Source organism: Phodopus roborovskii, unplaced genomic scaffold, assembly GCF_943737965.1.
Source record: "Phodopus roborovskii unplaced genomic scaffold, PHOROB, whole genome shotgun sequence".
Lineage (NCBI taxonomy): Eukaryota > Metazoa > Chordata > Mammalia > Rodentia > Cricetidae > Phodopus > Phodopus roborovskii.
Genome location: NW_026126547.1, coordinates 14,571,725 through 14,594,924, shown reverse-complemented (window position 1 = coordinate 14,594,924; position 23,200 = coordinate 14,571,725). Strand labels below are relative to the sequence as shown.

At 38.1% G+C, this 23,200-nt stretch overlaps 1 protein-coding gene across 9 annotated transcripts in view; it reads left to right on the top strand.

Moving 5' to 3' along the window:
- Positions 1 to 23,200, top strand: part of Ehbp1 (EH domain binding protein 1) — a 272,080-nt gene that overhangs the window by 17,726 nt on the left and 231,154 nt on the right. For all 9 annotated transcript variants that reach the window (XR_007835535.1, XM_051200631.1, XM_051200632.1 and 6 more), the window contains exon 2: positions 18,441 to 18,498. Coding sequence is in view for 8 of the 9 variants with exons in the window: in XM_051200631.1 (XP_051056588.1) it covers positions 18,441 to 18,498 (58 nt within the window). In the remaining variant the exon portion in view is untranslated. The remainder of the gene's footprint in view (positions 1 to 18,440; positions 18,499 to 23,200) is intronic.

Genomic DNA, 23,200 nt, shown 5'->3' with positions numbered 1-23,200 from the left:
AAATGCTTTCTGAAAGACTAACTTTTTAGGGATATCAAATATATTAGAGATAGTTATTCGTTGACTATGATACACAGGTGCCAGCTATTACACTTTGTCCCAAGGGGTATATACATTTTTTGTTCTGTGTAAATGATTTTGGTTTTTATATTTCTCTGTCTTCTCCTAAAGTATAATTAAGTTTCCTTCTTTTTCCTCCTTTAATAAAATAATCCTGAGAAAGATAGAAAAGAGAAAATAAGAATGTGAGTTAGTAATGGATTGCTGGGGGGAGGCTTAACATTTAACACAGTAGAATTTACAGTCCTATATTTGAACATTTTGTGTATGTTATTTTCTTACTTTTGACTGTAAACATTTCAGAAAATGATTTTACTGGTTCGTCATGTGCCTCCTATGGGGAATAGACAAGTAATTGATCATGTGTTTTACTGGTTGAGGTGAATTGTTTTTAACTTAAACCACTTAGTTCAGCATTTCCTAAAAGAAATGAACAAGGGCTTCAACAGTTAATTTGTAGAAACAAAGGAGAAGAATTCTGTTATATTTTTTCATTTCCTATGGTGTTCCTTATTGTATCTGACGGAATGGATACATTAGGCCAAATTTAATTGGCATATAAAGCAGTTATTAAACATGAATATATTGTTTATACCGAGTTCAACCTTTGAAGTGTAATTTTCTGCCTAGCATAAGATAGGAGATTATTTGATGAAACAAGTGTCAACTATAGAAATGGTAGCTTGTTGATGAAATACTTGGTGGATAATTTTGACATTCTAACATGAAAGGAGACTTATGTTTAATGTATTACTCAGGCTAGAAGAAAACAACCCATTACTAGCGTTGTTCAAGAGTGTGGTGGGGTTAAAGAGCTCTTAAGACTGCTGAATATAGCATTCTGGTGATTTCCTCTATCACATCCTTATCATGTTTTCCTGCAGTGTAGGAAAGCAGTATCAGGAAGGGACATCCTTACCTTATTCTTTTTTTTTTCCATCTGGGATAGGGTTTCTCTGTGTATCCCTGGGTGTCCTGGAACTCACTTTGTAGACCAGGCTAGTCTCAAACTCAGAGATCTGCCTACTTCTGCTTACCAAGTTCTGGAATTAAAGGCATGCACCACCACAGTCTGACCAAAAGTTACTCTTTGTTTTGTTTGCTTTTGGTTTCTCAAGACAGGGTTCTTCTGGGTTAGCCCTGGCTGTCCTGGTACTCGCTCTGTAGACTTTGCTGGCCTCAAACTCACAGAGATCTATCTGCCTGCCTATTTTTGCCTAATTCTTGACCTTACTTATTGAGTATGCTGCTAGCTGTGGTGTGTGTGTGTGTGTGTGTGTGTGTGTGTGTGTGTGTGTGTGTTGTATATTATTTTTAATCAATGAAGTTACTTTATGTATCTGGTTAGCCGCTTTTTTTTTTTTTGCTTTGTTTTAAATCATGAGTAGGTATCAGATTTTGTCAGATGTATGTATTTTCCTGCATTTTCTATCATTCTTTTCTGACTCCCCTCACCCCCACACGTTTTACGGATGTATATTGCTCTCAGATGTGTCTGTATACCACCTGTGTGCAGTGCCCAAGGAGGCCAGAAGAGGGCATGGGTCCCTTGGAACTGGAGTTCCAGACAGTTGTTAACAGCTATGTATGTGCTTGGAATTACACATCAGATTCCCTAGAAGAGCCCCTGGTGCCCTGAAGCCCTGAGCCATCTCTTTGGCCCTGGCTTTTGACTTTAACTGAGCATTTTCTGTGATTATTTCCTTCCTTTACTTTTTCAGTTCTTCTTTTTCCATGTTTTGGTAGTTTCTCTAGATTTTGCAGTGTACAGTTACAGTATACCCAAGACCACTTTCAAATAATGCTTCATAGGCAGTCTGAGAACTGGGGAATAAAGTGATGTGAAGTCTTCTCTGCTATCCTTCTTGTCATTGCTGTTACAAACTTAGTTATGTATAGCATATATAAACATGTATATGTATGTGTTTCACAATGTGCATAAAAGCAGATGTAACTAAACACATAGTTTTGCATAAACTCACCTGTTAAACCATTTAAGAATGAGAGTAAAAGTTTCTATTTTGCCTTCACCCCTTTTCTTTTGTAAATTTTATTTTCTGATGTATGCTATTTCACTTTCTCTGAAGAACTTCCTTTCACATTCCTTGAAAGTTAGTGGTCCTGAAAAAAACAAACAAACAAACAAAACAAAACAAAAAAAACTTTCAAATTTTGTTTGAGAAAGTTTTCATTTCTTCCTCATTTAGTTTTCCTTCTAAGCAAGGAAAGATGTGCACAGGCTCATGGCTTCAGTTTCAGGAAAGGTTGGATTTGTTACTTTAAGCTTGGGGTGAGGAAGAGCAGCATGAAGACAGACTGTAGTGGGATAAGCCATAAACCTGTGTCCACTCTAAGAAGCAGAGTGGAAACACATTTGTACACCCAGGACCCCCCTTCATGTGTGTGTGTGTTTATGTGTGGGGTGGTCATGTATGTGTGCATGTTCACAATGTGTGCCTGTATGTAAAGGTCATAAGTTGATATCAGTTGGTGCTATTTTTTTTTCTTTTTAAAGTTTTTCCAAGTTGTAGTAAAATGAAGGGACTGACTAGGAACACACACACACACACACACACACACACACACACACAAATATACATACTCATGCACACATACACACGTACACATGCACACACATACATACATACACATGCACACACAACGCACACGTACACACATATACACACATGTACACACACACAGAATACTTAGAAATTATGGCTATACAAGCAATCTATTGCATGTTGAAGATAAAAAGCAAACTAATTTAAATGCTCATAAAGCCCCATCAAAAGTAGAAAAGTATCTTCGAACTCTTGCTTCTCTTCCTTACATTTTGAGGCTGAGGTTCTTACTGAACCTGGTACTTGGTGATTTGTGTAGACTGTGTGGCTGACCCCGGTGTGTCTATCCCTGCCTCCCCATTGCTGGGTCTACAGGTGTGCCCAGCCTTGCTTGGCTGTTCCATGTTTTTGCTGTGGATTGAATTCAGGTTCTCAGGTTTGCATGACAAAGCACTTTATGACTGAACTGTCTCTTCTGCAGCTCTGCTTCTGTCAGGGAGCACCTTACACACACATCCAGAATAGGCTTCCTAGGTGTCTGTCAGTCTGTTTGACAGTCAAGAGTAACCGTCACATGTCTGCTCCTCAGTAAACGACATGCAGACACATCTTCAAGCATCCAAATAATTGCAATAATGACATCATAATTCTACCTCACATGATATGACTATCCTGTGTGTAGAGGGACAATTCATATATTGATACAATTTATGCACATTTATTCTTGCCATATTCTATGTATGTATACTTGTATTCAAGACATTTTGTATATTGATACAATTTGGGATATTTATCATGCTGCCCTTTATAGTTCTACCTCTTTTCTAGACATTTCTACTCTACCTCTATTTTAGGGATTTATATGTATGTATATGTACATAGTTTTATTGTTTAGGTATTTGTTTCTGCTTTACTCAGGGAAGTTTCATTCAGTTTTTTAGCTAAGTTCCTGAGTATTACAGATTATCTTCACTCATGTTTCCTTTACCTATGAGATTAGTCAGACATAGATGCTTAATCTTCAATCACTTCTTAGACATGCAGAACATGGCATTTAAATGTTTTAATATTAGTACTCTGTTGACATGAGACACTGTTGCTCCTGACAGCACCGTACACTTTCCCGAAAATATGTTGGGACACTGTTGTTGCTCCTGCTGGAGTTTATTCTTGCCTCAGCTAATGGCCTCTTGGGCAAAGAACTGCGCCCACCTTGACCACGGATTTGGACATGCAGTCCTATGTGCTTGCAGGAGACAAATATAGAAGACTGCTTGACCTTGCCAAGTCAGGGTAAGACAGCCTTTTTAACTCCTTGCTTCGTTGTGGTCTGTCAAGTTCTCTTGGCCTTAGCCAAAACTGGGTGTACCAACGTTGCTGTGAGACCTAGGGTGACTTTCAAGGTAGCCTGCTGTTTCTGTCCTCGCTGCACCGTTTGGAAGTTGTCTAGCCACACTTCCTGTCTACCCTAGTATAGTTATTTTCCTTCTCAGGTCTTGATGAGGTTGGAGATTAAACTATCACAACTATTATTCTCTCTTCCTAGTTAGATATATTAGGTACTAGACTTAAGTTTTCCAGCTTAGGACAACTCTATGGTAAACTCCGTTTTGCCGTCACCCTAGGACTATAAATATGTAGGTCATTTTGTTCTCGATTTTCCTTTCCTTAGAGCACACTTGTTATTCACTGTTTTGTATATAGTTTTGTATCAAGCCTAAATCTTTAGACTAAAAGGGGAATTGTAGAGGGAAATTCACTTTGTCTCCTTCTGTGGCACTGACCACGCCCATTGGGAGTGGAGCCAGGGGTGGAAGTGATCTGTGGAAGGAGGTTGGAGGAGGAGCCAGGGAACACTCTCTTGCTGACGGGTCACGGAGAGGAGAGGTTCCGGTGGAACTTGCTGGTGTTCATCTGTCTAGGTTGTAAGTCATTTCTCCCTGAATAAACATCTATTCGGCCTATTTGTTTATCCTGATCCTTATTTAACCCCAATACCTGTGTACATTTGAAAATGTATCAATTCTTTCTTCAAAGTCTAAACACTTAACAGAATTAGGCAAAAGTCCAAGCCTCCCATCTCCCCGAGATTCAAGGCAAATTCTTAGATGCTAACCCATATGAAATAAAAGAAGACAGTTCTGCACTCTAAGCCATTATGCTGTGGTAAGACAGTATAAACATCCACACTTCAAAAGGGAGAACTAGAACATAGGGATGATGGATAGGATCAAACAGTACTGTAACCTAGCAGGGCAACTATTAGATCCCGTAGCTCCATGTCTAGTGTATGGTGGCATGAAGAAACTCTCTTAGCAGGCTGAGGCAATCCTGCCCCTATTACTGTCCTCACTGTCGCCCACGGGACCTTTCCTTTGGACTGGCTCTGCTTGCTGCCTGCCGGTGGCTTTTCTTGGTCTTGTGTTCCTGGCCTCTCCAGTATCCTTAGGTCTTCACTGAAACTTCACTTTCATTCTCGAAGTTTCATATATTACTCTCTCAGGCTGCCTCCGGGGAATATAGCCCTGCTAATCCAACATTGCCTGCCTCTTAAGACTCTCTTCACCTGATGGAAGCATCCGTGACTCCTGAGGTTTGCAATTTCCTTGTCTGTAAAGCCAGCACCAGGTGGAGGACACAGGGTCTGCTGCCAGAGGCAGTGGGGAGAGCATTCTTGGCCCCTTGTGATAAAATAGCACTGTCCTGAGTGCCTGGGCAGTGGGGTGTGATGAGAAGAATTTAGGGAGGCAGTGCCTTAGGTGGCCCTGTGTCAGAGTGCCAATGCCTCTCTCCTCTCAAGGGATAATCTGTCAGCTGAGTTCCCAGCAGTCAATACTTTGAAATTGTCATGGGTGTGGCCCAGCAAATTCCCCCTGGGCCCTCCAATGTCCTGGTCTAGTTTGGGATAGGTTTTATTTAGGTCTCAGGCACAAGTGACATCTGGGGCCTTTTATTCTCTGATATATTTTTACTTTCTGTATTTATTTGAAAATTTTTTTTTTATCTTTTTGGGAAAAAACTTTTATTGTAGTTCTGAAAGTTTTTTTTATATCATCTTCCAACTCTTCCAACTCTTCATTTTATGCCTTCTTAGTTAAAAAAAATACACAATTTTTAGAATGTTCTTTTTCATTAAACATTGCTTTTTTGCCTTTTCTTTTTATTACTTTATGCATGTGTTGTGTAAGTGTGTGTGCTGGTGCATGCTCCCCTGTGTGCATCTGCAGAGGGCAGAGGGCAGTGTTGGAATTCTTCCTGCATTGCTTCCCACTTTATTTTTGTCTCTCATTGAGGGTAGAGCTCACCGATTGATGAGGGTGACTGGCCAGCGTGTCCTCAGGACCCTCCTGCCTTTGCCTTCTAGTGTTGGGATGACAGGCCTGTGCCTGGCTTTTACGTGGCTCTGGAGATTTAAACTCAGGCCCTGTGCTTGTGTAATAAGCACTGTACCTGCCGGACCACCTCCTCAGTACCTTCTCTCATGTTTTCCATGCCTGTAATGTTGTTTGCATCTGTCTCTGAGCATACTGGTTATATTGCCTCAATTTGTCAAGTTCCTGTTTTCTTTCTTTCCATCTTTTATTTATTTTTTAATAGCATCTTGTGTTTTATATTATATGCGTGTGAATATGTCAACATCCTTGCATGTTCTTCCTCCTTTACTGTCACTGCCTACCTAATTTTCTTAATATAAAGTTATTTCTGAGTCAAGAAGCACAATAATGAGTCATTGCTGTGTATACATGAAGTAAAGATCTTCCAAATAACAAATAGCACTCCTGCTTTCTTTATTGACTTATAGTGATTACTATAGTGCCCATAGTGATTCCTCTAACTTAGCATTATTCTCTATTTCCCATGCCTGTTGGAACAAGTCTCACATGCCACCAACACGAACGTAAGTATTCTCATGTGTTATCTGAACAGATTTCGGCATTGGTCCCATGGGGCTCTTACCTCACAAGTGAGAAGCCTCTTGGGGTCTCGATGGCACAAGCAGAAGGCGAATTAGAATTTAAACCCAGATCTTTCTGTCTTTGTGTGCCTACTTTTTATCTTATTTTCCTGCTTCCTTTTCAATAAATGCTTTTTGAATTACCCCCCCCCCCCACCCCCGGAAATCTCTTGAGAACCTTAAAGTCAGAATCAAGACAGACAGATAAAAGCATCAATTACAGAGTAGATTGGGGTAAATTGTGTGATTATCTTGAAGGGTGTGGTTAGATTGATATATTCTTTGTTTCTGCTTGCATCTATTTAGGGAATTGGGCACATACCCCCAGAATACTGATTTTTGTAAGTGACATATGAAGTTCATTCCAACAGGACCAGGAAATGAACAATAAGAAATATGCTAGGTTAAAGGAAGTATTCCATGTGGCCCTTATAGAACAATAAAGAAGTATTGTTTGGGAGATCTGTACTTCATACATTCATACATAACAGTAGTGATTCATTATTGTATGGATTATCTCTTTATATCAGAAAAACTAAATGTTTTATGTTGCTGAATAATGCTTGTCAAAAACAATATTTGGCTCACTCATGCCAAACTGAGCTACTTCAGGGTGGGTGTTCCTAGTCTTAAATACTGGCATGTAAGTTCTAGAAAAAGGGTCAGCCGGAGCACATGTCATCAATTCAATATTTTTAGTCACAAATAGTGTCTTTAAGATACTTGTAAAAATAAGATGCAAAATATATTTTAAAAACATATTTCTTCTTGTGACAAAAATCTTTTGCACTTTTCATATTAGGACTGTCATTCATTTGTATAGAGTGGAAGTATATACCTATATGCATCTTTATATAATGTGTTTCTTATTTGTATTTGTTTTATCCTATTGAGTTACTGTAGCTTGCTAAGAAGCTTGTAAAGGAAGCATAAAGGGAGTATAATTATCTAGTTGTGCAGTGTGGTGCAGTCAGAGGCAGATGTACCTACTGAAGGATAAAAACTATTACTGGAGAGATAGTGAAGTCAAAGCATCTCTGTGATCAGGTAATTGTCCTCCTTTTGTTTCAGTGTTCATAGCACCCCACCATGAAATGTTCCATATGGCTGGGCCCTTTCCTCAGAAGAGCAAGCTTTTTGTATGCTGAAGTGCCTATGCTCACTAAATTTGTTATTAACCATCCTAAGTGGTTCCTGGACTCTAAGAGGAATATGCCCTTTTCACGTTCTAAAGGTCTCTTATTTTCTTGTTTCATATTTTGATAACTTAGGTTTCTTACTTTTAAATAGCCTAGAGGCTTAAATATAAATTTGAGTTCTTTCATCCTTGTAAACATTGATTTCATATTAGTGGAAAAGATTAGGTTACATTTTTGTCTTAGTGCTTTGAAATGTAAGCTCCTACAAGATAACAGCTATTATATTGCTAGAGAGGGGGTGGAGGAGAGAGACATGCTTTACTGGGTTTTCTAAAATGCTAATAGGTTTTTATAATACATGCACGCACGCACGAACACACACACACACACACACACACACACACACACACACACACACAGAGAGAGAGATACAAATGGCCTAATTTAATAAAAAGTTACTTTAAGAAAAGATTTTTATTTTTAAATGTGTGTGTGTGTGTTCACACGAGTGCAAGTGCCCATGTTCCTAGAGGCTTTGGATTCCCTGAAGATGGAGTAACAGACCATTGTGGCCATCTGACATGGGTGTTACGAATTAACCTGGGCTGCTCGGGAGCCATCTGCATAGCTTACTTCTCAAGTAGAGAGGTCACCTGAGGTCAGCTGGCTTTCTGTGTGATTATTGAGGGGCCCATACATCACTTACCTTACTGTTCTGCTCTCTGCTAAAGGATGTGGGAGTCAAGTGGGATCTGTTTCACTGTGCTCTGTAAGCGTCATCAAGTACTCGTGGAACCATCTCAGTGTAAACATTATAATGGTGGTGGAGTTGAGAAAGTGGTTGGCACCTGAGGTGTCTCATGATGCCTTACAGGGTTAGCACCGTGTTAGACAGGAAGCGTGAATCAGTGGCAGTCAAGATACTACTACCACTTTTATGATATTGCTAGTTGAGCTGGCTAGTCTTATGTCAACTTGACACAAAATAGAGCTATCTGAAAGGAAGGCATCTCAATTGAGAAAATGCCTCCAAAAGATCTGGTTATAGAGCAAATTTTCATAATTAGTGATTTATGGGAGAGGCCCAGCTCATTGTGGGTGGGGCCATCTCTGGGCAGGTGGTCCTGGGTTCTATAAGAAAGGCTGAGCAAGCCAGTAAGCAGCTCCTTTCTGTGGCCTCTGCATCAGCTCCTGCCTCTAGGATCCTGCTCTGTTTGAGTTCCTGCCTGACTTCCTTCAGTGATGGACTGCAATGTGAAAGTGTAAGCCAAATAAACCTTTTCCTCCCCAACTTGCTTTTTGGATATGATATTTTCTTGCAACAATAGAAAACCTAACTAAGAAAGTAATGTTAATTACCTAATTCAAGATTGTTAGAGAAGTACAAATCTTTTTCCTGTCCTGCATTTCTCATTTCTCTTTTAAACCATCAATCATTTAACCATTTGGTACCATTTAATGTTATAAGTCTCCAAATCATAGTATTTAGAACTAGCTTCAGTTTTTGATACTGTTTCCTTTTACATGTGATACATTAAGTATAATAGCCTCAATGAAATTGGGACGTTCCTCTTAGGTCTCTTGATGTCAGCCCTAGGAAAAGCAAGTTTCCTATGTCTCCCTCTAGAGTTCCTTTCTGTGTATTATACCATCTTTGAAGGGCCTTTTATCAATGTGCGTCATTTGGATTAAAACAGTTTCCTTATATTTTCTTCCTCTTAAGATACTGACTGACTCTGAAAAAGTGAGAATTGTAATTGACACAGAGGAGCTTGAGTGATCTGAAAGTATTTTTGATGTTATTTGGGCCCACCAAGCCTTGCCTTTTTGGAATTTTGTAGGAAGGGCCCAGAAGTACAGTGACTTCAGAAGATGGGGGCGGGGATGCTGGGGGTCAAGTAGGGTCTGTGTAAAATATTTTTTTGACCTTGGGAATATCGTGTTAACTAAAGACAATTGTTACCCTCTCCCTGCATTTCTGTTGACTTAGAAAAGGAAATTCAGCCCCAAAGATTTTTTAAATTAGATGAAATTTTAAAAATCAATTTCATTTTTGTCTGTTCTTGATTTTAAACTTTAAAATGTTGCAATTTACTGCATGTATTTATACCACTCACAGCACAAAATAATATAAATCCGTAGTGGAAGGTACAGAAAAGAATTTTTTTTGTCTTCTCTACTAATTTTTATGATTATTTTTATTATTTTTTTATTTTATTTTACATGTTGATTCCTCTACTAACTTTTAATTTAGCTGATTTCTGCCCTCTTCTCAACTAGCCCCATTTCTGCTTTCATGCTGGGGCACGTGTGCGTGCGTGCGTGCGCACGCACATGCTCTCCATTGAGTTTCACTAGGTATTTACAGGAACATTTCTTCCTTAGAGTGGCTGCACCACTGAAGAAAATGTCTCTCCCTACCCCAGCAAGCGCTGACTGCATTTAGAGCACCAGTGAGGGGAAGAGCCCATGCCCCTCCCCCGTGCGGGGCTGATATTGACTGGTCCAATCTTGTGCAGATAGTCATAGCAGCTATGCATTCAAGGGTGCCAGCCGTATCATTTTCCTGAACTCAGCTTTCCTATACCTCTTCCCTCAATTTCTGAATTGTTCCTCAAGCCAGGGTGGGTTATTAAAGTTTACCCATTTATGGCTGGGCACTGAACATTCATTTATTCTCAGTACTTTGATCAGTAATGTGCATTCATTGATTCATTGTAGAAAAAAAAAAAAAGAAAGAAAAATAGAAAAGTTTATTTCTTATTGATAATCACATTATTGGTTATCAGTATTTGGTACCTCATTGGGAGAGGCTCTTCTAGGTGTCTCTTTTACTATATAGCATAGAAAAAAGCTAAAATCTGTATTAACACAAATCCTAAGCATTGTCACATGCTTATGATCTTAGAAAATATTTTTAATTGCTGTGTAATTTTCTAAGCAGACATACTGTAATTAGTCACTCATCTGTTGTTGGGCTTTACATTAAAAGTGTCATTATGAATTATAGGTCTTACAAATTCTGAATCAGATAATCTCTGCTGTTGGGCAGGTCCTCCTTTTTAGTGTGTATTTCCTGAGATATTTATGAACACACTCCTCCTTTCTGCTGAAGACCCCTTTTCTTAGCGTTTCCCAACACCGTGCCTCCTCCAGGGCAGCGTACTGGCTTGTCTCTCCACCATTGTATTTGTATTGCGTCACCTAGTATTAGGAATGCAGTGGGCACTTAGTAAGATATTTGTTAAATGTTTGGAAGCTTTTAGAACAGCAGTTCTCATTGACCCATTTGAGGGCCAAAGACTCTTTCACAGGGGTTGCCTAAGACCATTAGAAAACTCACATATTTACATTACGATCCATGACAGTAGCAAGATTACAGTTATGAAGCAGCAACAAAAGTCATTTCATGAGAAATGTATTGAAGGGTCCCCATCATCCATATCATTAGGAAGATTGAGAACCACTACTTTAGAATGTTATGTGACTGATCTTCATGTGACAGTTTTGGATTTTTTTTTTTAAGGTTTATTTTTGCATATGTCTGCATGTTCCTCTGCTGGCTAGAGGGCATTGGATCCCTTCACAGATGGTTGTGAGCCACAATGTGGGTGCTGGAAATTGAATATGGGACTTCTGGAAGAGTAGCCAGTGCTCTTAACTGCTGAGACACCTCTCCAGCCCCAGTTTTGGGTTTTTAAAAACATCTTTTAAAGTTTATATCATATATAGGACACACATGGGCATAGAAGAGTGTAAGAATTTAAGTTTAAGTTTGTTAGAAGTGATTTTCTTTCAGCTTACCTTTGTACCCAGCAGTTGGAAAAAGAAGGCAGGTTTAAGGATGGAGTTACCTGCTTTATAATCTGGACTTTGTAACCTTCTCTTTCTTTTTCTACTGCTGTCTTTATTTCTTCTTGTAGCTGCCCCTTTCCTCCCAGAATTTAGGGTTAGAACCATGGTGTGACACAGAACCTGTGCAAATTCAAGTTGTTCATTTTTATGGTCCCTGAGAGTAAGGTAGAGGTAATATTTATTTACATTTTGAAGCAAGGTTTTACTCTTCAGCCCAGACTGGCTTAGAACTTCTCATCTAGTCTATTTTAGCCTCAAAGGCTCTTTTGCTCCAACAAGCCCATAGGAAGGCTCAGGTTTTCAGGGAAACCCTTCAGACAGATTTTGTAGGAAGTACAACTGCATACATTTTATGTGTGTGTCTCAAGGTTGTTATTTAAGTGCCTGTACGGTCTCTTCCCTATCTTAGGAGACAGACTACCAAGTTCTGCTTGGCTAAACTCCATTATTGCACTCTCCCTGGAACCTGAGCTCTATCATGTTTTCTTGGATTTTTTTTTTTGATAAAAAGTTTTATAAACACAGGCCCTCTGATAGGTGTAGAAAGCTCTAACAATGTCCCCTTTCTCTTGGAGGTTCATTAGTAAATATTTAATGGTTCTTTTTGAGCATAGTATGAATACAACTTAAAATATTAATTACAGTCAGCCATTTGTCATTGTTGGTACACTTCTATTGAGAATGACTTAGTTTCAAACATTCTGCTTGATATTATAAAAGTAGACTCATTGGAATCAGAAAAAGTTTAGCTATCTCTGTGGGCATTTTTAATACATCACTCATGTTCTATTTACAGTATTGGAGCAGGGGCATACAGGTTAGAGGACTGCTCCTCCTGCCTTTCCGTGTCAAAAAGCTTCACTTTCCTGAAGCATTAAAATGGATTGAGGATGGGAGCGTTCTGAGTCTTTTGTTAGGAGGCAGTGAAATCCAAGCATGTAGAGGAGAGACACTCTTGTCACAATCTGTATTGTAAGCCACGGATGTGGGGGTTTAACCATGTTCTATGTTAGCCAGGAGCTCACTGCCACCAGTGCACTGTTGGAATTTCCTGTGGAAGTCTTTTAATTTTACACACTGAACCCATTAAATTAGATTCTTCAAGGCTGGAATGTAAGCATCAATATTTTAAAAAGCTTTCCAGGAGGTTTAATGTATAGCCAAGATAAAAATTCTTGTGACGCTCATATATGCTGCAGAGAAGGCATAGTACATTGCTATTGGCTTTAGTTAGATCTCATCAATCTAATCAATCAATTAGATAATCTTGGATGCAACTTAGGTTCATTCTTTTCAGTAATGAACATTCATTGGGCCTTATAACCTTGTAGCAGATTTTTATTACTTGCTAGTAATACAGAGATAAAGTTCATCAGTTAGTGTGGTCTAATAGGGGAGATAGAAGTAATTATACTAAGTTAAATACAAAGAAAATAAATAGAGGCATGGCTTGGGTATTTACTGAGAACACAGTAGGCTTTAACCTCTACCTGAGATTGAGAGAGAGAGAGAGAGAGAGAGAGAGGAGAGAGGGGAGAGAGAGAGGAGAGAGAAAGGGAGGAGAAAGAGTGTGTTTACATTGACATTGTGTGTGTGAATAAGATGAAATAAGAAATAGTCAAATTTTTACAAAGAAGGCCACAAAATAAGAGTTTATCAGCGGGGAGTTAGAGGTAGGGCTTCCCTATAACACCTGAAGATGCTTATGAGATACTTAGAGTACACTAGAAGGTAAGTCAGTCCAATGGCAGACTGCTCAGTCAACTATATTGGAGACTGTGATTTTTATCTTGTATAAGTAGCGGTCACATCGTCAGATATATGTAGGGTCTCAGTAGGTCATCTTAAAGATTACAGCTCCTGGGGGAAGAAGGAGGGGAGAGGGGACAGAGACAGGAGAATTGTGGTTTGGGTTTTAATTTGAGGTTATTGTTTGCTCTCTTGGTACAGAGCCTCAGATTAATGCTGTGCTACAGAAATTGTCATCCATATCACCTGGTCACTGCTCCCAACATCTCACTCTGGGAAGACTCACCACAATTGAATGACATTATCTTAATTATTATTGCCATCAGAAACATTGTATATGTGTTTGATAAGTCTTTATTCAGACAATTTTTATTATTGGCACTATCAAGTTATTTATTTGTTTGTTTTGTGTGAATTATGTTCAGGTTCTTCCCCATGAAAAGAACACCCATTAGCATTTACCTTATTTCTTTCACTTCTGTACATTGTCCCTCTTTACATTGTGAATGCTTCCTCTTTGTATATGTGTGATGATTTTTAGTGTGTGTGTGTGTGTGTGTGTGTGTGTGTGTGTGTGTGTATATATACATACAGTGTATGTGTGTACTTTACCAAGTGTTTGGGATGTTGAACTCAGGTGCTCAGGCCTGACAGTACTTGCCCTTTCCTGCTGTGCCATCCATCTCCTGATCCTAAACGGTGCTTACGTGATGGTTTTGCTGGATGGAAACTCTAGGGTTGTAGCTGTTTTCCTCAAACTTGAAGATCTTGACTTCACTATCTCCAATACTTTTGTTACTGATGAGTTTAATCACTTCTGCCAGCTTATTACTCATTACTCATTTGTTTTCTCTCTTTATTCTTTAATGATTTTTCTGTACTTCTGTCTCTGTGCAGTTTAGTTGTAATGTATGTAGTTGCAGATTTATTTTTACTTATCCTGTTTATTGTTTGATGCAAAATATAACTTTGCTTTCCAGTACTGGAAAGCCTAGGTCTTCACACATGCTAGCCATATGCTCTGGGCTTTTTTCATTTTTTATTTTGAGCTGTATATTGCTGGTCAGGGCTGGGCTTGAGCTTCTAATTCTCCCTTGGCAGTCTTCAGAGAGTACCTAGAATTGTAGGCTCGTAACACAAAACCTGGTATGGGAAATGTTTTAATTAAGCTTTTATTTATTTATTTATTTGTTTGTTTTGGTTAAGTGAAAATGTAAGTAAAAATAACAGATAATAATAGTCTTCTTATGTTACGAGCACTTTCCCACCAGCCTGGTCCCAGAGTCACATCAGCCCCAAATAACACACAGAGATGCTGTATTAGATATAAAGCTGTTGGCCCGTTACTAGCATTTCTTATTGGCTAGCTCTGTCTTAAATATTAACCTATTTCTATTAATCTAAGTGTTTCTACATGGTCTTGGCTTACCGGGAATGCCGGCCTTGCATCTCCTTTACCTGCTTCATCTCTGCAGAGAAGAGAGTGATTTCCTGTTTGTCCCTCTTATATTCTGATTTGTCCAGCTACGTCACTTCCTGCCTCTCTGTACAAACCTTCATGGTTAGCTAGTGGCCGTTTCTTCCATGCTGTCATGTCTTGCCTGGCCAATCAGTGTTTTATTCATTAACCAATAAGAGAAACATATTTACAGAATGACATCTCCCATCATCTCCTCTTTTCTGTCTAAATGAAAAGAAGGGTTTTAACTTTAACAAAGTAAAGTATATACCAAAACAGTTATCAAATAAGAACAGTAGTTAACAATATTTAGCTCATTAACATTTAGCAATATTTAAAGAAAATATTCCATCATCTGTCTTATCTTTGTGAGTCTAAAGTCTTATATGTAACTTATCTTTAAGCCTAACTAAGGAAAACTATAACCATAACTATCTGTCTTCAACTCCATCAAAGACCACAGAAAGATAGTATATAAACTCTAGAAATGATAGAGACAACTCACCTGGTCAGTCACCTAATGTTCCATTTTCAGCCTATAGGCCATAGTTTGTTTGTCAGACTCATTAGCAAAGCAGGAACTTTAAACTGTCCAACTGTATTGACAGTGTGTGTGTGTGTGTCCTGCAGAATGTCTGGCATACTCTTCCATGATGCAGATACCCTGTAGCAATGTCCATCTTGTATCAGCAGTCATTTTCTTGTGGGTACTGCATGTCCAGTTAATATAGCATAAAGTCAATCAGTCTAGACAAGAGTAGTATCTTGCTCAAATGGCTAGTCTTGCCATATTGGAAGTAAAATCCATAACGAGTTTCTTTGATGTCCACCTTTCTTTCTGTTGCAGGTGATGTTGCCAGGAGCAGTTATGTCTCACTGTCAAGAAAAAACCTAAACCATTTTAAATGCCATATTGTGTAGGTCTTTGAAAGTTTTGAAGAATGCCTGTCCATTTCAAATATTATCTCTATATATCTAGAAAACATAACCAATCTAACAATAAGCTTTGACTATCATAGGTAACTATCTATAATCTACTTAATTATACATTATGTTTTAAAATGAGCTATATAAACACAATACTTAAATAAGAGGAGAAATATACTTATCACAAAATTGACCTTAAATTTATATCAATAAATGAAAATCCATTCCAAAACAAAGTATTCATTTCTATACCATAATCAATTTTTTACCTTTAAAAAGAGATTGGTTGTGATCATTAACCATTTATGACCAATCCCATTTAAATGAAAACAAACATATATAAACAATACGTGGGAATTATAGTGTTGTTCTTTCTAAATTGCTTCCTGCTGGTAGGGGGCACTGTCTTAGGGATGCTAAAAAGATGCAGAAATCCTGGCTGTAGTGGTCTACAAGGCTGCCTTGTCCCAGCTGTTTTGAATGTTGGATCACCTGGGACACTACTTCAGGGGGTCTTGATTGATCAAACCATGTTAATCTGGAAGGAATCCATAGCTTTTCATTTTCTGTGGAAACAAAAGTAGAAATTCTTTTCCCCAGTAATCTGTCTTTAGACTTAATTTTGAGGTCAAAGCATTTTAAAAATATATAAATTGGATCAATTCAGCAGCATTGATAATCAAGTGTATTTTAGTAGTTGTTGTTCCTTAGCAATTGAGCAATTCAAAGACAACATATTAGCACATAGTATCCAGACTCGTGCATTTTCCATTTTTACGTGGCTTTTTTATGATTCTATTTCTTTTACTTCTATTTTTCATTTATTGAGACAGGGTTTCTCTGTGTAACTTTGACTGCCCTGGAATTCAGTCTGTACACCAGGTTCACTTCGAAATCATGGAGATTTGCTTGTCTGCCTCCTGAGTGCATGGGTGTGGTGACACCCAACTATTCTCTTTTTTAAAAACCACTTTATCCTCTTTCTTTTTCTCTCCCAACCCTACATATATTTTAAAACACACTATAAACCTTTAGAGGTTTTTCTTTATCTTAATCTGTCTTTAGTAAATCTTTATCTTTTCTGGCCATGAGTCTTTTATCTGCTAAACAACATTGCTTTCCAATATGTCATGGGTACTTTTACCGCCAGCAGTGAGACTGTGCTCACTGCCTTGGTCTATGCTGTCATCAAGCAGCATGCTGCTGGATTGGAGATGTGGTCACTGCCAATGCCAGTTGCTTGTACACACCATTGAATTGTTAGCAGGGCCTCTTAAAAGAGCCCTGTGGTTTTTTTGTCCCTTATGCTGAGTTAGGAAGGCTCCCTTAAAGGAGGTGCGTTAAGTCTCTGCTTGTCTCTAGCAAAACAGAGCCCAACGGAGAAAAATGCTGCCACTAAGAAGCCTTGCTTGTCTCTGTTCTTTTATTTCTAAAATCCCTTTTTAAGCTTTTGTCAAATTTTAAGTGGAAGTTCTTAGTACCACATTGTAGGCACCATTTTGTTACGAGCAGTTTCCTGCCAGCCTGGTCCCAGAGTTGTGTCAGCCCCAAATAACATGCAGAGACACTATATTATAAAACTGTTGGCCTGATAGTAGTATTTCTTATTGGCTAGCTCTGTATTAAGTATTAACCCATTTCTATTAATCTAAGTGTTTCCATGTGGTCTTATCTTACTGGAGAGATGGTCCAGACCTCTTAATCCTCTTGGTCCTACATTTTGACTCCTTTCTACTACATCTCCCAGAATCCTCCTTGTCTGTTAGTCCCACCTATGTTGCCTTCCTATTTGCCAACAGTGCTTTAGTCAGTAACCAATAAGAGAAACATATTTACAGAATGACATCTCCCATCATCCTTATTTTCCAAAAGCACGAAGAACTTAGTTGTATTGGCTAAAGATATATTTCTGTTGGCGGAAGATGATCTTGGAACATCCCAGTTCTGGTCTGGGTTCTGTTGGGTTTTTATGGTTGCTTACAACCTTATACAGGTCATAGTTTGCATGGTGTGCATTTTTCAGCACAACATTGACTTTTGAGGATAATTTGATGATTAAAAAAATGTCTGAAATCTGTAAGCATTGTTTGTATGATACAGGGTAGTGTAGCCCACAGTCCAATTATGGAAGTGTCCTTTTAATGCTTATTTTCTCTAAATTAAAAGGGTTAATGTTTGAAAAGTACAGCATTTATGGAAGAGATAGATGTGTGGTTTTCTTTTTAAAGTTATAGTTAACTCTATGTATTGTATTCTACTTGCTTTTTCACAGTGAATTAACTCATTATATTTTTTAAAAGAAAAGTCTATAGAGGAAACATTAGTTATTCAATTAGATCATATCTGAATTTAGTATCTACTGTATTTGCATATCGAACTCTGCTTGAAGCTTAACTACTGTGTTTAATCTAAAGTAGAAGACACTTTTGTCCTTTTGCGTGTATGTATGTGGGGTATGTACATGTTTGTATGTACTTGTGTGCTTGTGTGTAGAAGCCAGAGGTCAGTTTCTGGCTGGCTGATGAGCTGCTGGGATCCTCCCGCCCCTGTGCTCTCAGCACTGGGTTACAGGACACACTACCCCATCCAGCCTTTATCTGGGTGCTAGGGATGTAAAATCAGGTCCATGTGCTTGCTTAGAAAACATTTCACCTATGGAGCCACCCCTAGCCCACTTTTGTCCCTTTAAAGGCACTAAAACTAAACTTTATTTCTTTTTAAAAATTTAACAGGCAACCAGATAAACTGGTGGTAGTCTGGACAAGAAGAAGCCGAAGGAAGTCCTCCAAGGTGAGTCCACCGTGAACAATACCACTTACACACTTGTGCCGAGGGTTACTTTGTGCAGATGCTGAGGGAAGGACCCAGCATTAAGGAGTGGTGAGCTGTCTGAGTCCCTTGCTGGGTTACAGGAGAGGAGGAGTTGACTTTTTCTTTTGTGCTGGTAGTAAAGTTTAGTAGAGACTAAAACAGAATTTTAAAATGTTCAGCAGCAGTTCTGTAACTACTTTAATAAATATATTTTTTGTGAGCATACAGTTGTACGCATATTTATTGGATGTTGTTTTTTCCCTATAAATAGACATCTATTAAGAAAAGTTTGTTAGATGGTAATTGAAATTTTAAAAATTATTAAAGGTACCTTCCAAGGTGGTTTTGTTTGTTTTTGATACAGTGTCTCACTTTGTATCTTTGACTGGCTTAGAACTTGTGATCTTTCCTTTTGTACCTTCTGAGTGCTGGGAGTACTAATGTGTGCCACCACATCTGACCTCTAGTTTAATTTTTATTAAGCTAAACTTATGCATCAATAAATAACCAAATCTTATTCAGTTCAGTAAGTGTTTTAGTCACTGTTGCTGTGAAGAGATGCCACAACCATGCTAACTCTTAAAAAAGAAAGCATGTAATTTGAGTCTTCCTTACAGTTTCAGAGGTTTAGTCCATTATCATCATAGTGAGGAACATGGTGCCATATAGGCAGACATTGGTGATAGAGAAGTAGCTAAGAGTTCTGTATCTGATTCATAGGCAGCAGGAAGAAAGACACTTGTCCAGGCTTTGGAATTTTGAAAAATCAAAGCCCACCCCCAGTGACATAGTTCCTCTAACAAGGCCACACTTCCTAATTCTTTTCACGTTTTGCTATTACCTGATGACCAAGCATTCAAATATATGAACCGTTCTTACTCAAACCACCACACTGTTACACATATTATAATATGCTTTATATATACGTGTTTATAAATAATATCCTATCAAAATGTAGATTTATATTAGCATAACTGTTTTTGTTCCTTTTCTAGGCATTTCCCAACCCTCAGAGACTAGCATTATTTTGATTTTCTGTTAGTAAAGACTAATTTGACCTATTTTTGAATTTCATATAAAAATGCTACAGTGGTATTTTTATATAGCACCTTATAGCTTTAATAGTACTATATAGAAATTTTATATAATATAATAGTGTTTTATATGTGGTTTCCTTTGCTCAGCATCATGTTTTTGAGATGTGTTCCTGCTCTTGTAGTTTATGGTTTTATTACTGAATAGTACTCCATTATGTGAGTATACTACAAGTTGATTAATTATGCAGTCTCCTGATTATGCACTCTTTTTCACCCTTGTCAGTGTTAACTGCTGGAATCACTATTGTTCAAGTCTTTTCTCTTTCTCTCGGCCATGGGAAGGCAGCTCTGGACAGCTGCCTTTTCACTTCAGAACTTGCCAAAAGGTAGAGTAATGGATGAAGACAGCTAACATCAGCTCTGGTCTCCATGCACAACACATACACACTAGAACATGTGTGTGTGTGGGTAACGCACCCATACACACAAACACATGTGTGCACAAGAAATTACCAAACACTCCTACCAGCACTATAGAAATTAAAGCTGATTCATGCCATGAGCAACATTTTTTTCAAGGCATCTATTTGTAATTTGGGGTACTGGATACTGTTTTATCTGTTTACACATGAGAAGGCGTTCTAAAAATGGACACAGTACTTATCACTGTGTCTTCAGCTTTCATGGAATTGACCAGAATAAAGATGTTCACTAAGTACAAATAGAAGATTATGACAATACCTGTAGTCTTTAGAGTGAATACTGAAAGCAATTTATTTCTTTTGACAATTAAAAGCAATTATATTCTAAAAGAATTATGAAATATAAGTTATGTTGTAGGTCACTTCAGAAAATGCTCATTCTTGGTATTGACTATACTTTGTTATTTAATATCTTATTTGAAATGAAGTAGTTTTTATGAAGAGAAGATTCTTTCTCATATGATATCAGATTGAATCTAGGTAATGAAATACAAACTTGAGGCTACAGATTTATTTTCTCAGAAACAAGTATATTCTGGGAGAAATTACTTTTCATTCTATTTATTTCTTAGTTTTAATGTTATTCGAGACTCTCCTTTATTCAGTCAGCTCTCTGAATGTAAGAATTTCATATATGTGGATTCAACCAACTATGAATTTGGGGAAAATTAGGAGTGAGCCAGGTGTGGTGATGCCGTCTATAATCTCAGTACTTGGGAGGAGGAGACTGGAGGATCAATTGTTCAAGACCAGTCTAGTCTTTGTGAAACCTGTCTCCAAAAAAAACAAAACAAAACAAAACAAAAAAAAAAAAAGTGTCAGTCTTGAACATATATAAAACTTCCCCTCATTATTCCCTAAACAATATGGGATAACAATTATGCCCCCATATTGTAGTGGGTATTCATAAATGTCTAGAGATGATTTAAAATACACGAGAGTAAATGCACAGGTCATATACAGACACTACACCATTTGTGTAAAGGCTTGAATGTCTGTGGACAAGGATAGTCCAGGAATCCCGTTCCTCGGATGTTACTGTACTTTAGAATTCCTGTCTTTTTATTGGAATATTGGAGGTGTATAACAGTTGGTGAGAACTGACAGTGTTAAGCTTATAATGTATATATATGTGCATATGTATGTATATATATATATATGTATGTCATATACATTTATAGAAATTTTTATAAATGACACATGATAGTGAAATAAGGAAATTTAAAACTGACACCCAGATATTATACTGACAGTTAAACTAGACAGTAAATAATTAGGCACATTTGCCTTTTTAATTTAAAGTTTAATTCCTAGTTAATTGCTCATTTTCTGTCGGTACGTGTATATTTTATAGCTAACTATTTAAAGAGCTCATTACAGATTCATTTTGATTAAAATAATTAGTATGAGCAATTAACACATTGTGAAGCTTCCCTACTTTCTCAAGTAATGACATTTATAAAACAGACTTTGGCAATCTATATTTGATTTGTGATTTTAACCTCCGAGCCATCTCTCCAGTCCTATATATTTGATTTGTAAAGGCATACATAAATAATTTTTCAGATATGTGACATGAGTAGCAGGTCAGCTGTGATAAACCAGAATAAATATGGCATGTTATTTTTGTTGTTGAAACTCCCATTTTCTAACTAGAATTTGGAGTTTGCAGAGAGGTGTAAGGGTACCAAAGGGAAACCAGAGCTTTAAAAGCCCTCATCATATCTTTGCTGTCACTGTCACCTTCCATAGTCTTGCTTTGTGATTGAGCCTTTCAAATGTGTACCCTTCCATGTCAAGAGGAGGGATAACCCTGTGGAGCTGTACCTAATGGAGATTATGTTAGCAACAGTAAAATTGCTTAATAGATGACATAGGAAACATGGGCATATGCATTTTAAAATTTGTACAATATGAGTTTAATGAAGTATAAGGTTGGAAACTTTAGTGCAACTGTGTGTGTTGTGTGCGTGCATGTTTGTATGTGTGTGGTTGCATATGTGTGCACATGCATGTGGAAGCCAGAGTTCACATAGGGTGTTTTTCTGGATTGTACTTTACCTTATTATTGAGGCGGGGTCTCTCACTCAAACCCAGAGTTTTCTCATTGGACTAGTCTAGCTAGCTGGCTTGCTTCAGCTTTCCTCTCAAGTTCTGGGATGCCAGGCAGGTGCCACGTCCATTGGGCATTTACATAGGTCCCGCCTTGCTGAATTCTGAGGTTCACACCCTTGCATGGCATGCACTTTACCTACTTAGGCTCCTCCCTAACCCCTCAGTGAAACATTTTGATTCTGTATAGTAAGTACCAGTCTTTTAGGTAGGTGTGACATAAAATAATTGGAAGACAGTCAGTGCATTTTATAGTGTAGTACCTGTTCAAGTTTCCTTTCTGTTACTATCACAAGATATCCTGATCAAATGCATCTAAAGGGAGAAAAGGTTTGTTTTAGCTTGCAGTCTCAATCTACAGTCCATCATAGGGAGAAACCAAGGCAGAAATACGCACAGCTGGTACTTCACATCCAGAGTGAGGAACAGAGAGAAGTGAATGAACCTAGTCTGCCTTACTTGTTTGCTTGTTGTTTATCACACTTTCTCCACTGGTACACACTAAAGGACAGGCCTAGGGAATGTGCTGCCCACAGTGGCCTGGGTCAGTTAACAGTTGAGACAAATCCCCCCACAGACATGCTTTCAGGCCAGCATGATAATTCCTAATCAAGATAATTCCTCAATTGAGACTATTCCCATTCTAAGCTGTGGCAAGTTCATATTCAGTATTACCATCACAGTATCTTAATTTAAGTAGTGGTCCATTTTTTCCAGGCCTGCCTTTGAAAATTAAAAAAGAAAAACTGTATACAGAGATCTGAGCAATGTGTCCTAATCCCTTAGCTATATTAGGATGCTGACAAATGATCAGGTAATTATAGTTATGAGTTGTAGGGTAAGGCCTTCCTAACTATGCTAAGGTGGTAGATACTTCTACATGTGTCTCTATATGTAATTAATTTCCAGGGAAATCCTTTTCTATTATCCTGCATGAAAACTGACCAAGGCTCTTAAGCACTGGTATTTACCAATGATGTGTTCTCCTCTCTCTTTCTCTCTCTCTCTCTCTGTCTCTCTCTCTCAATGCAGTTTCTCTGTGTAGCCCTG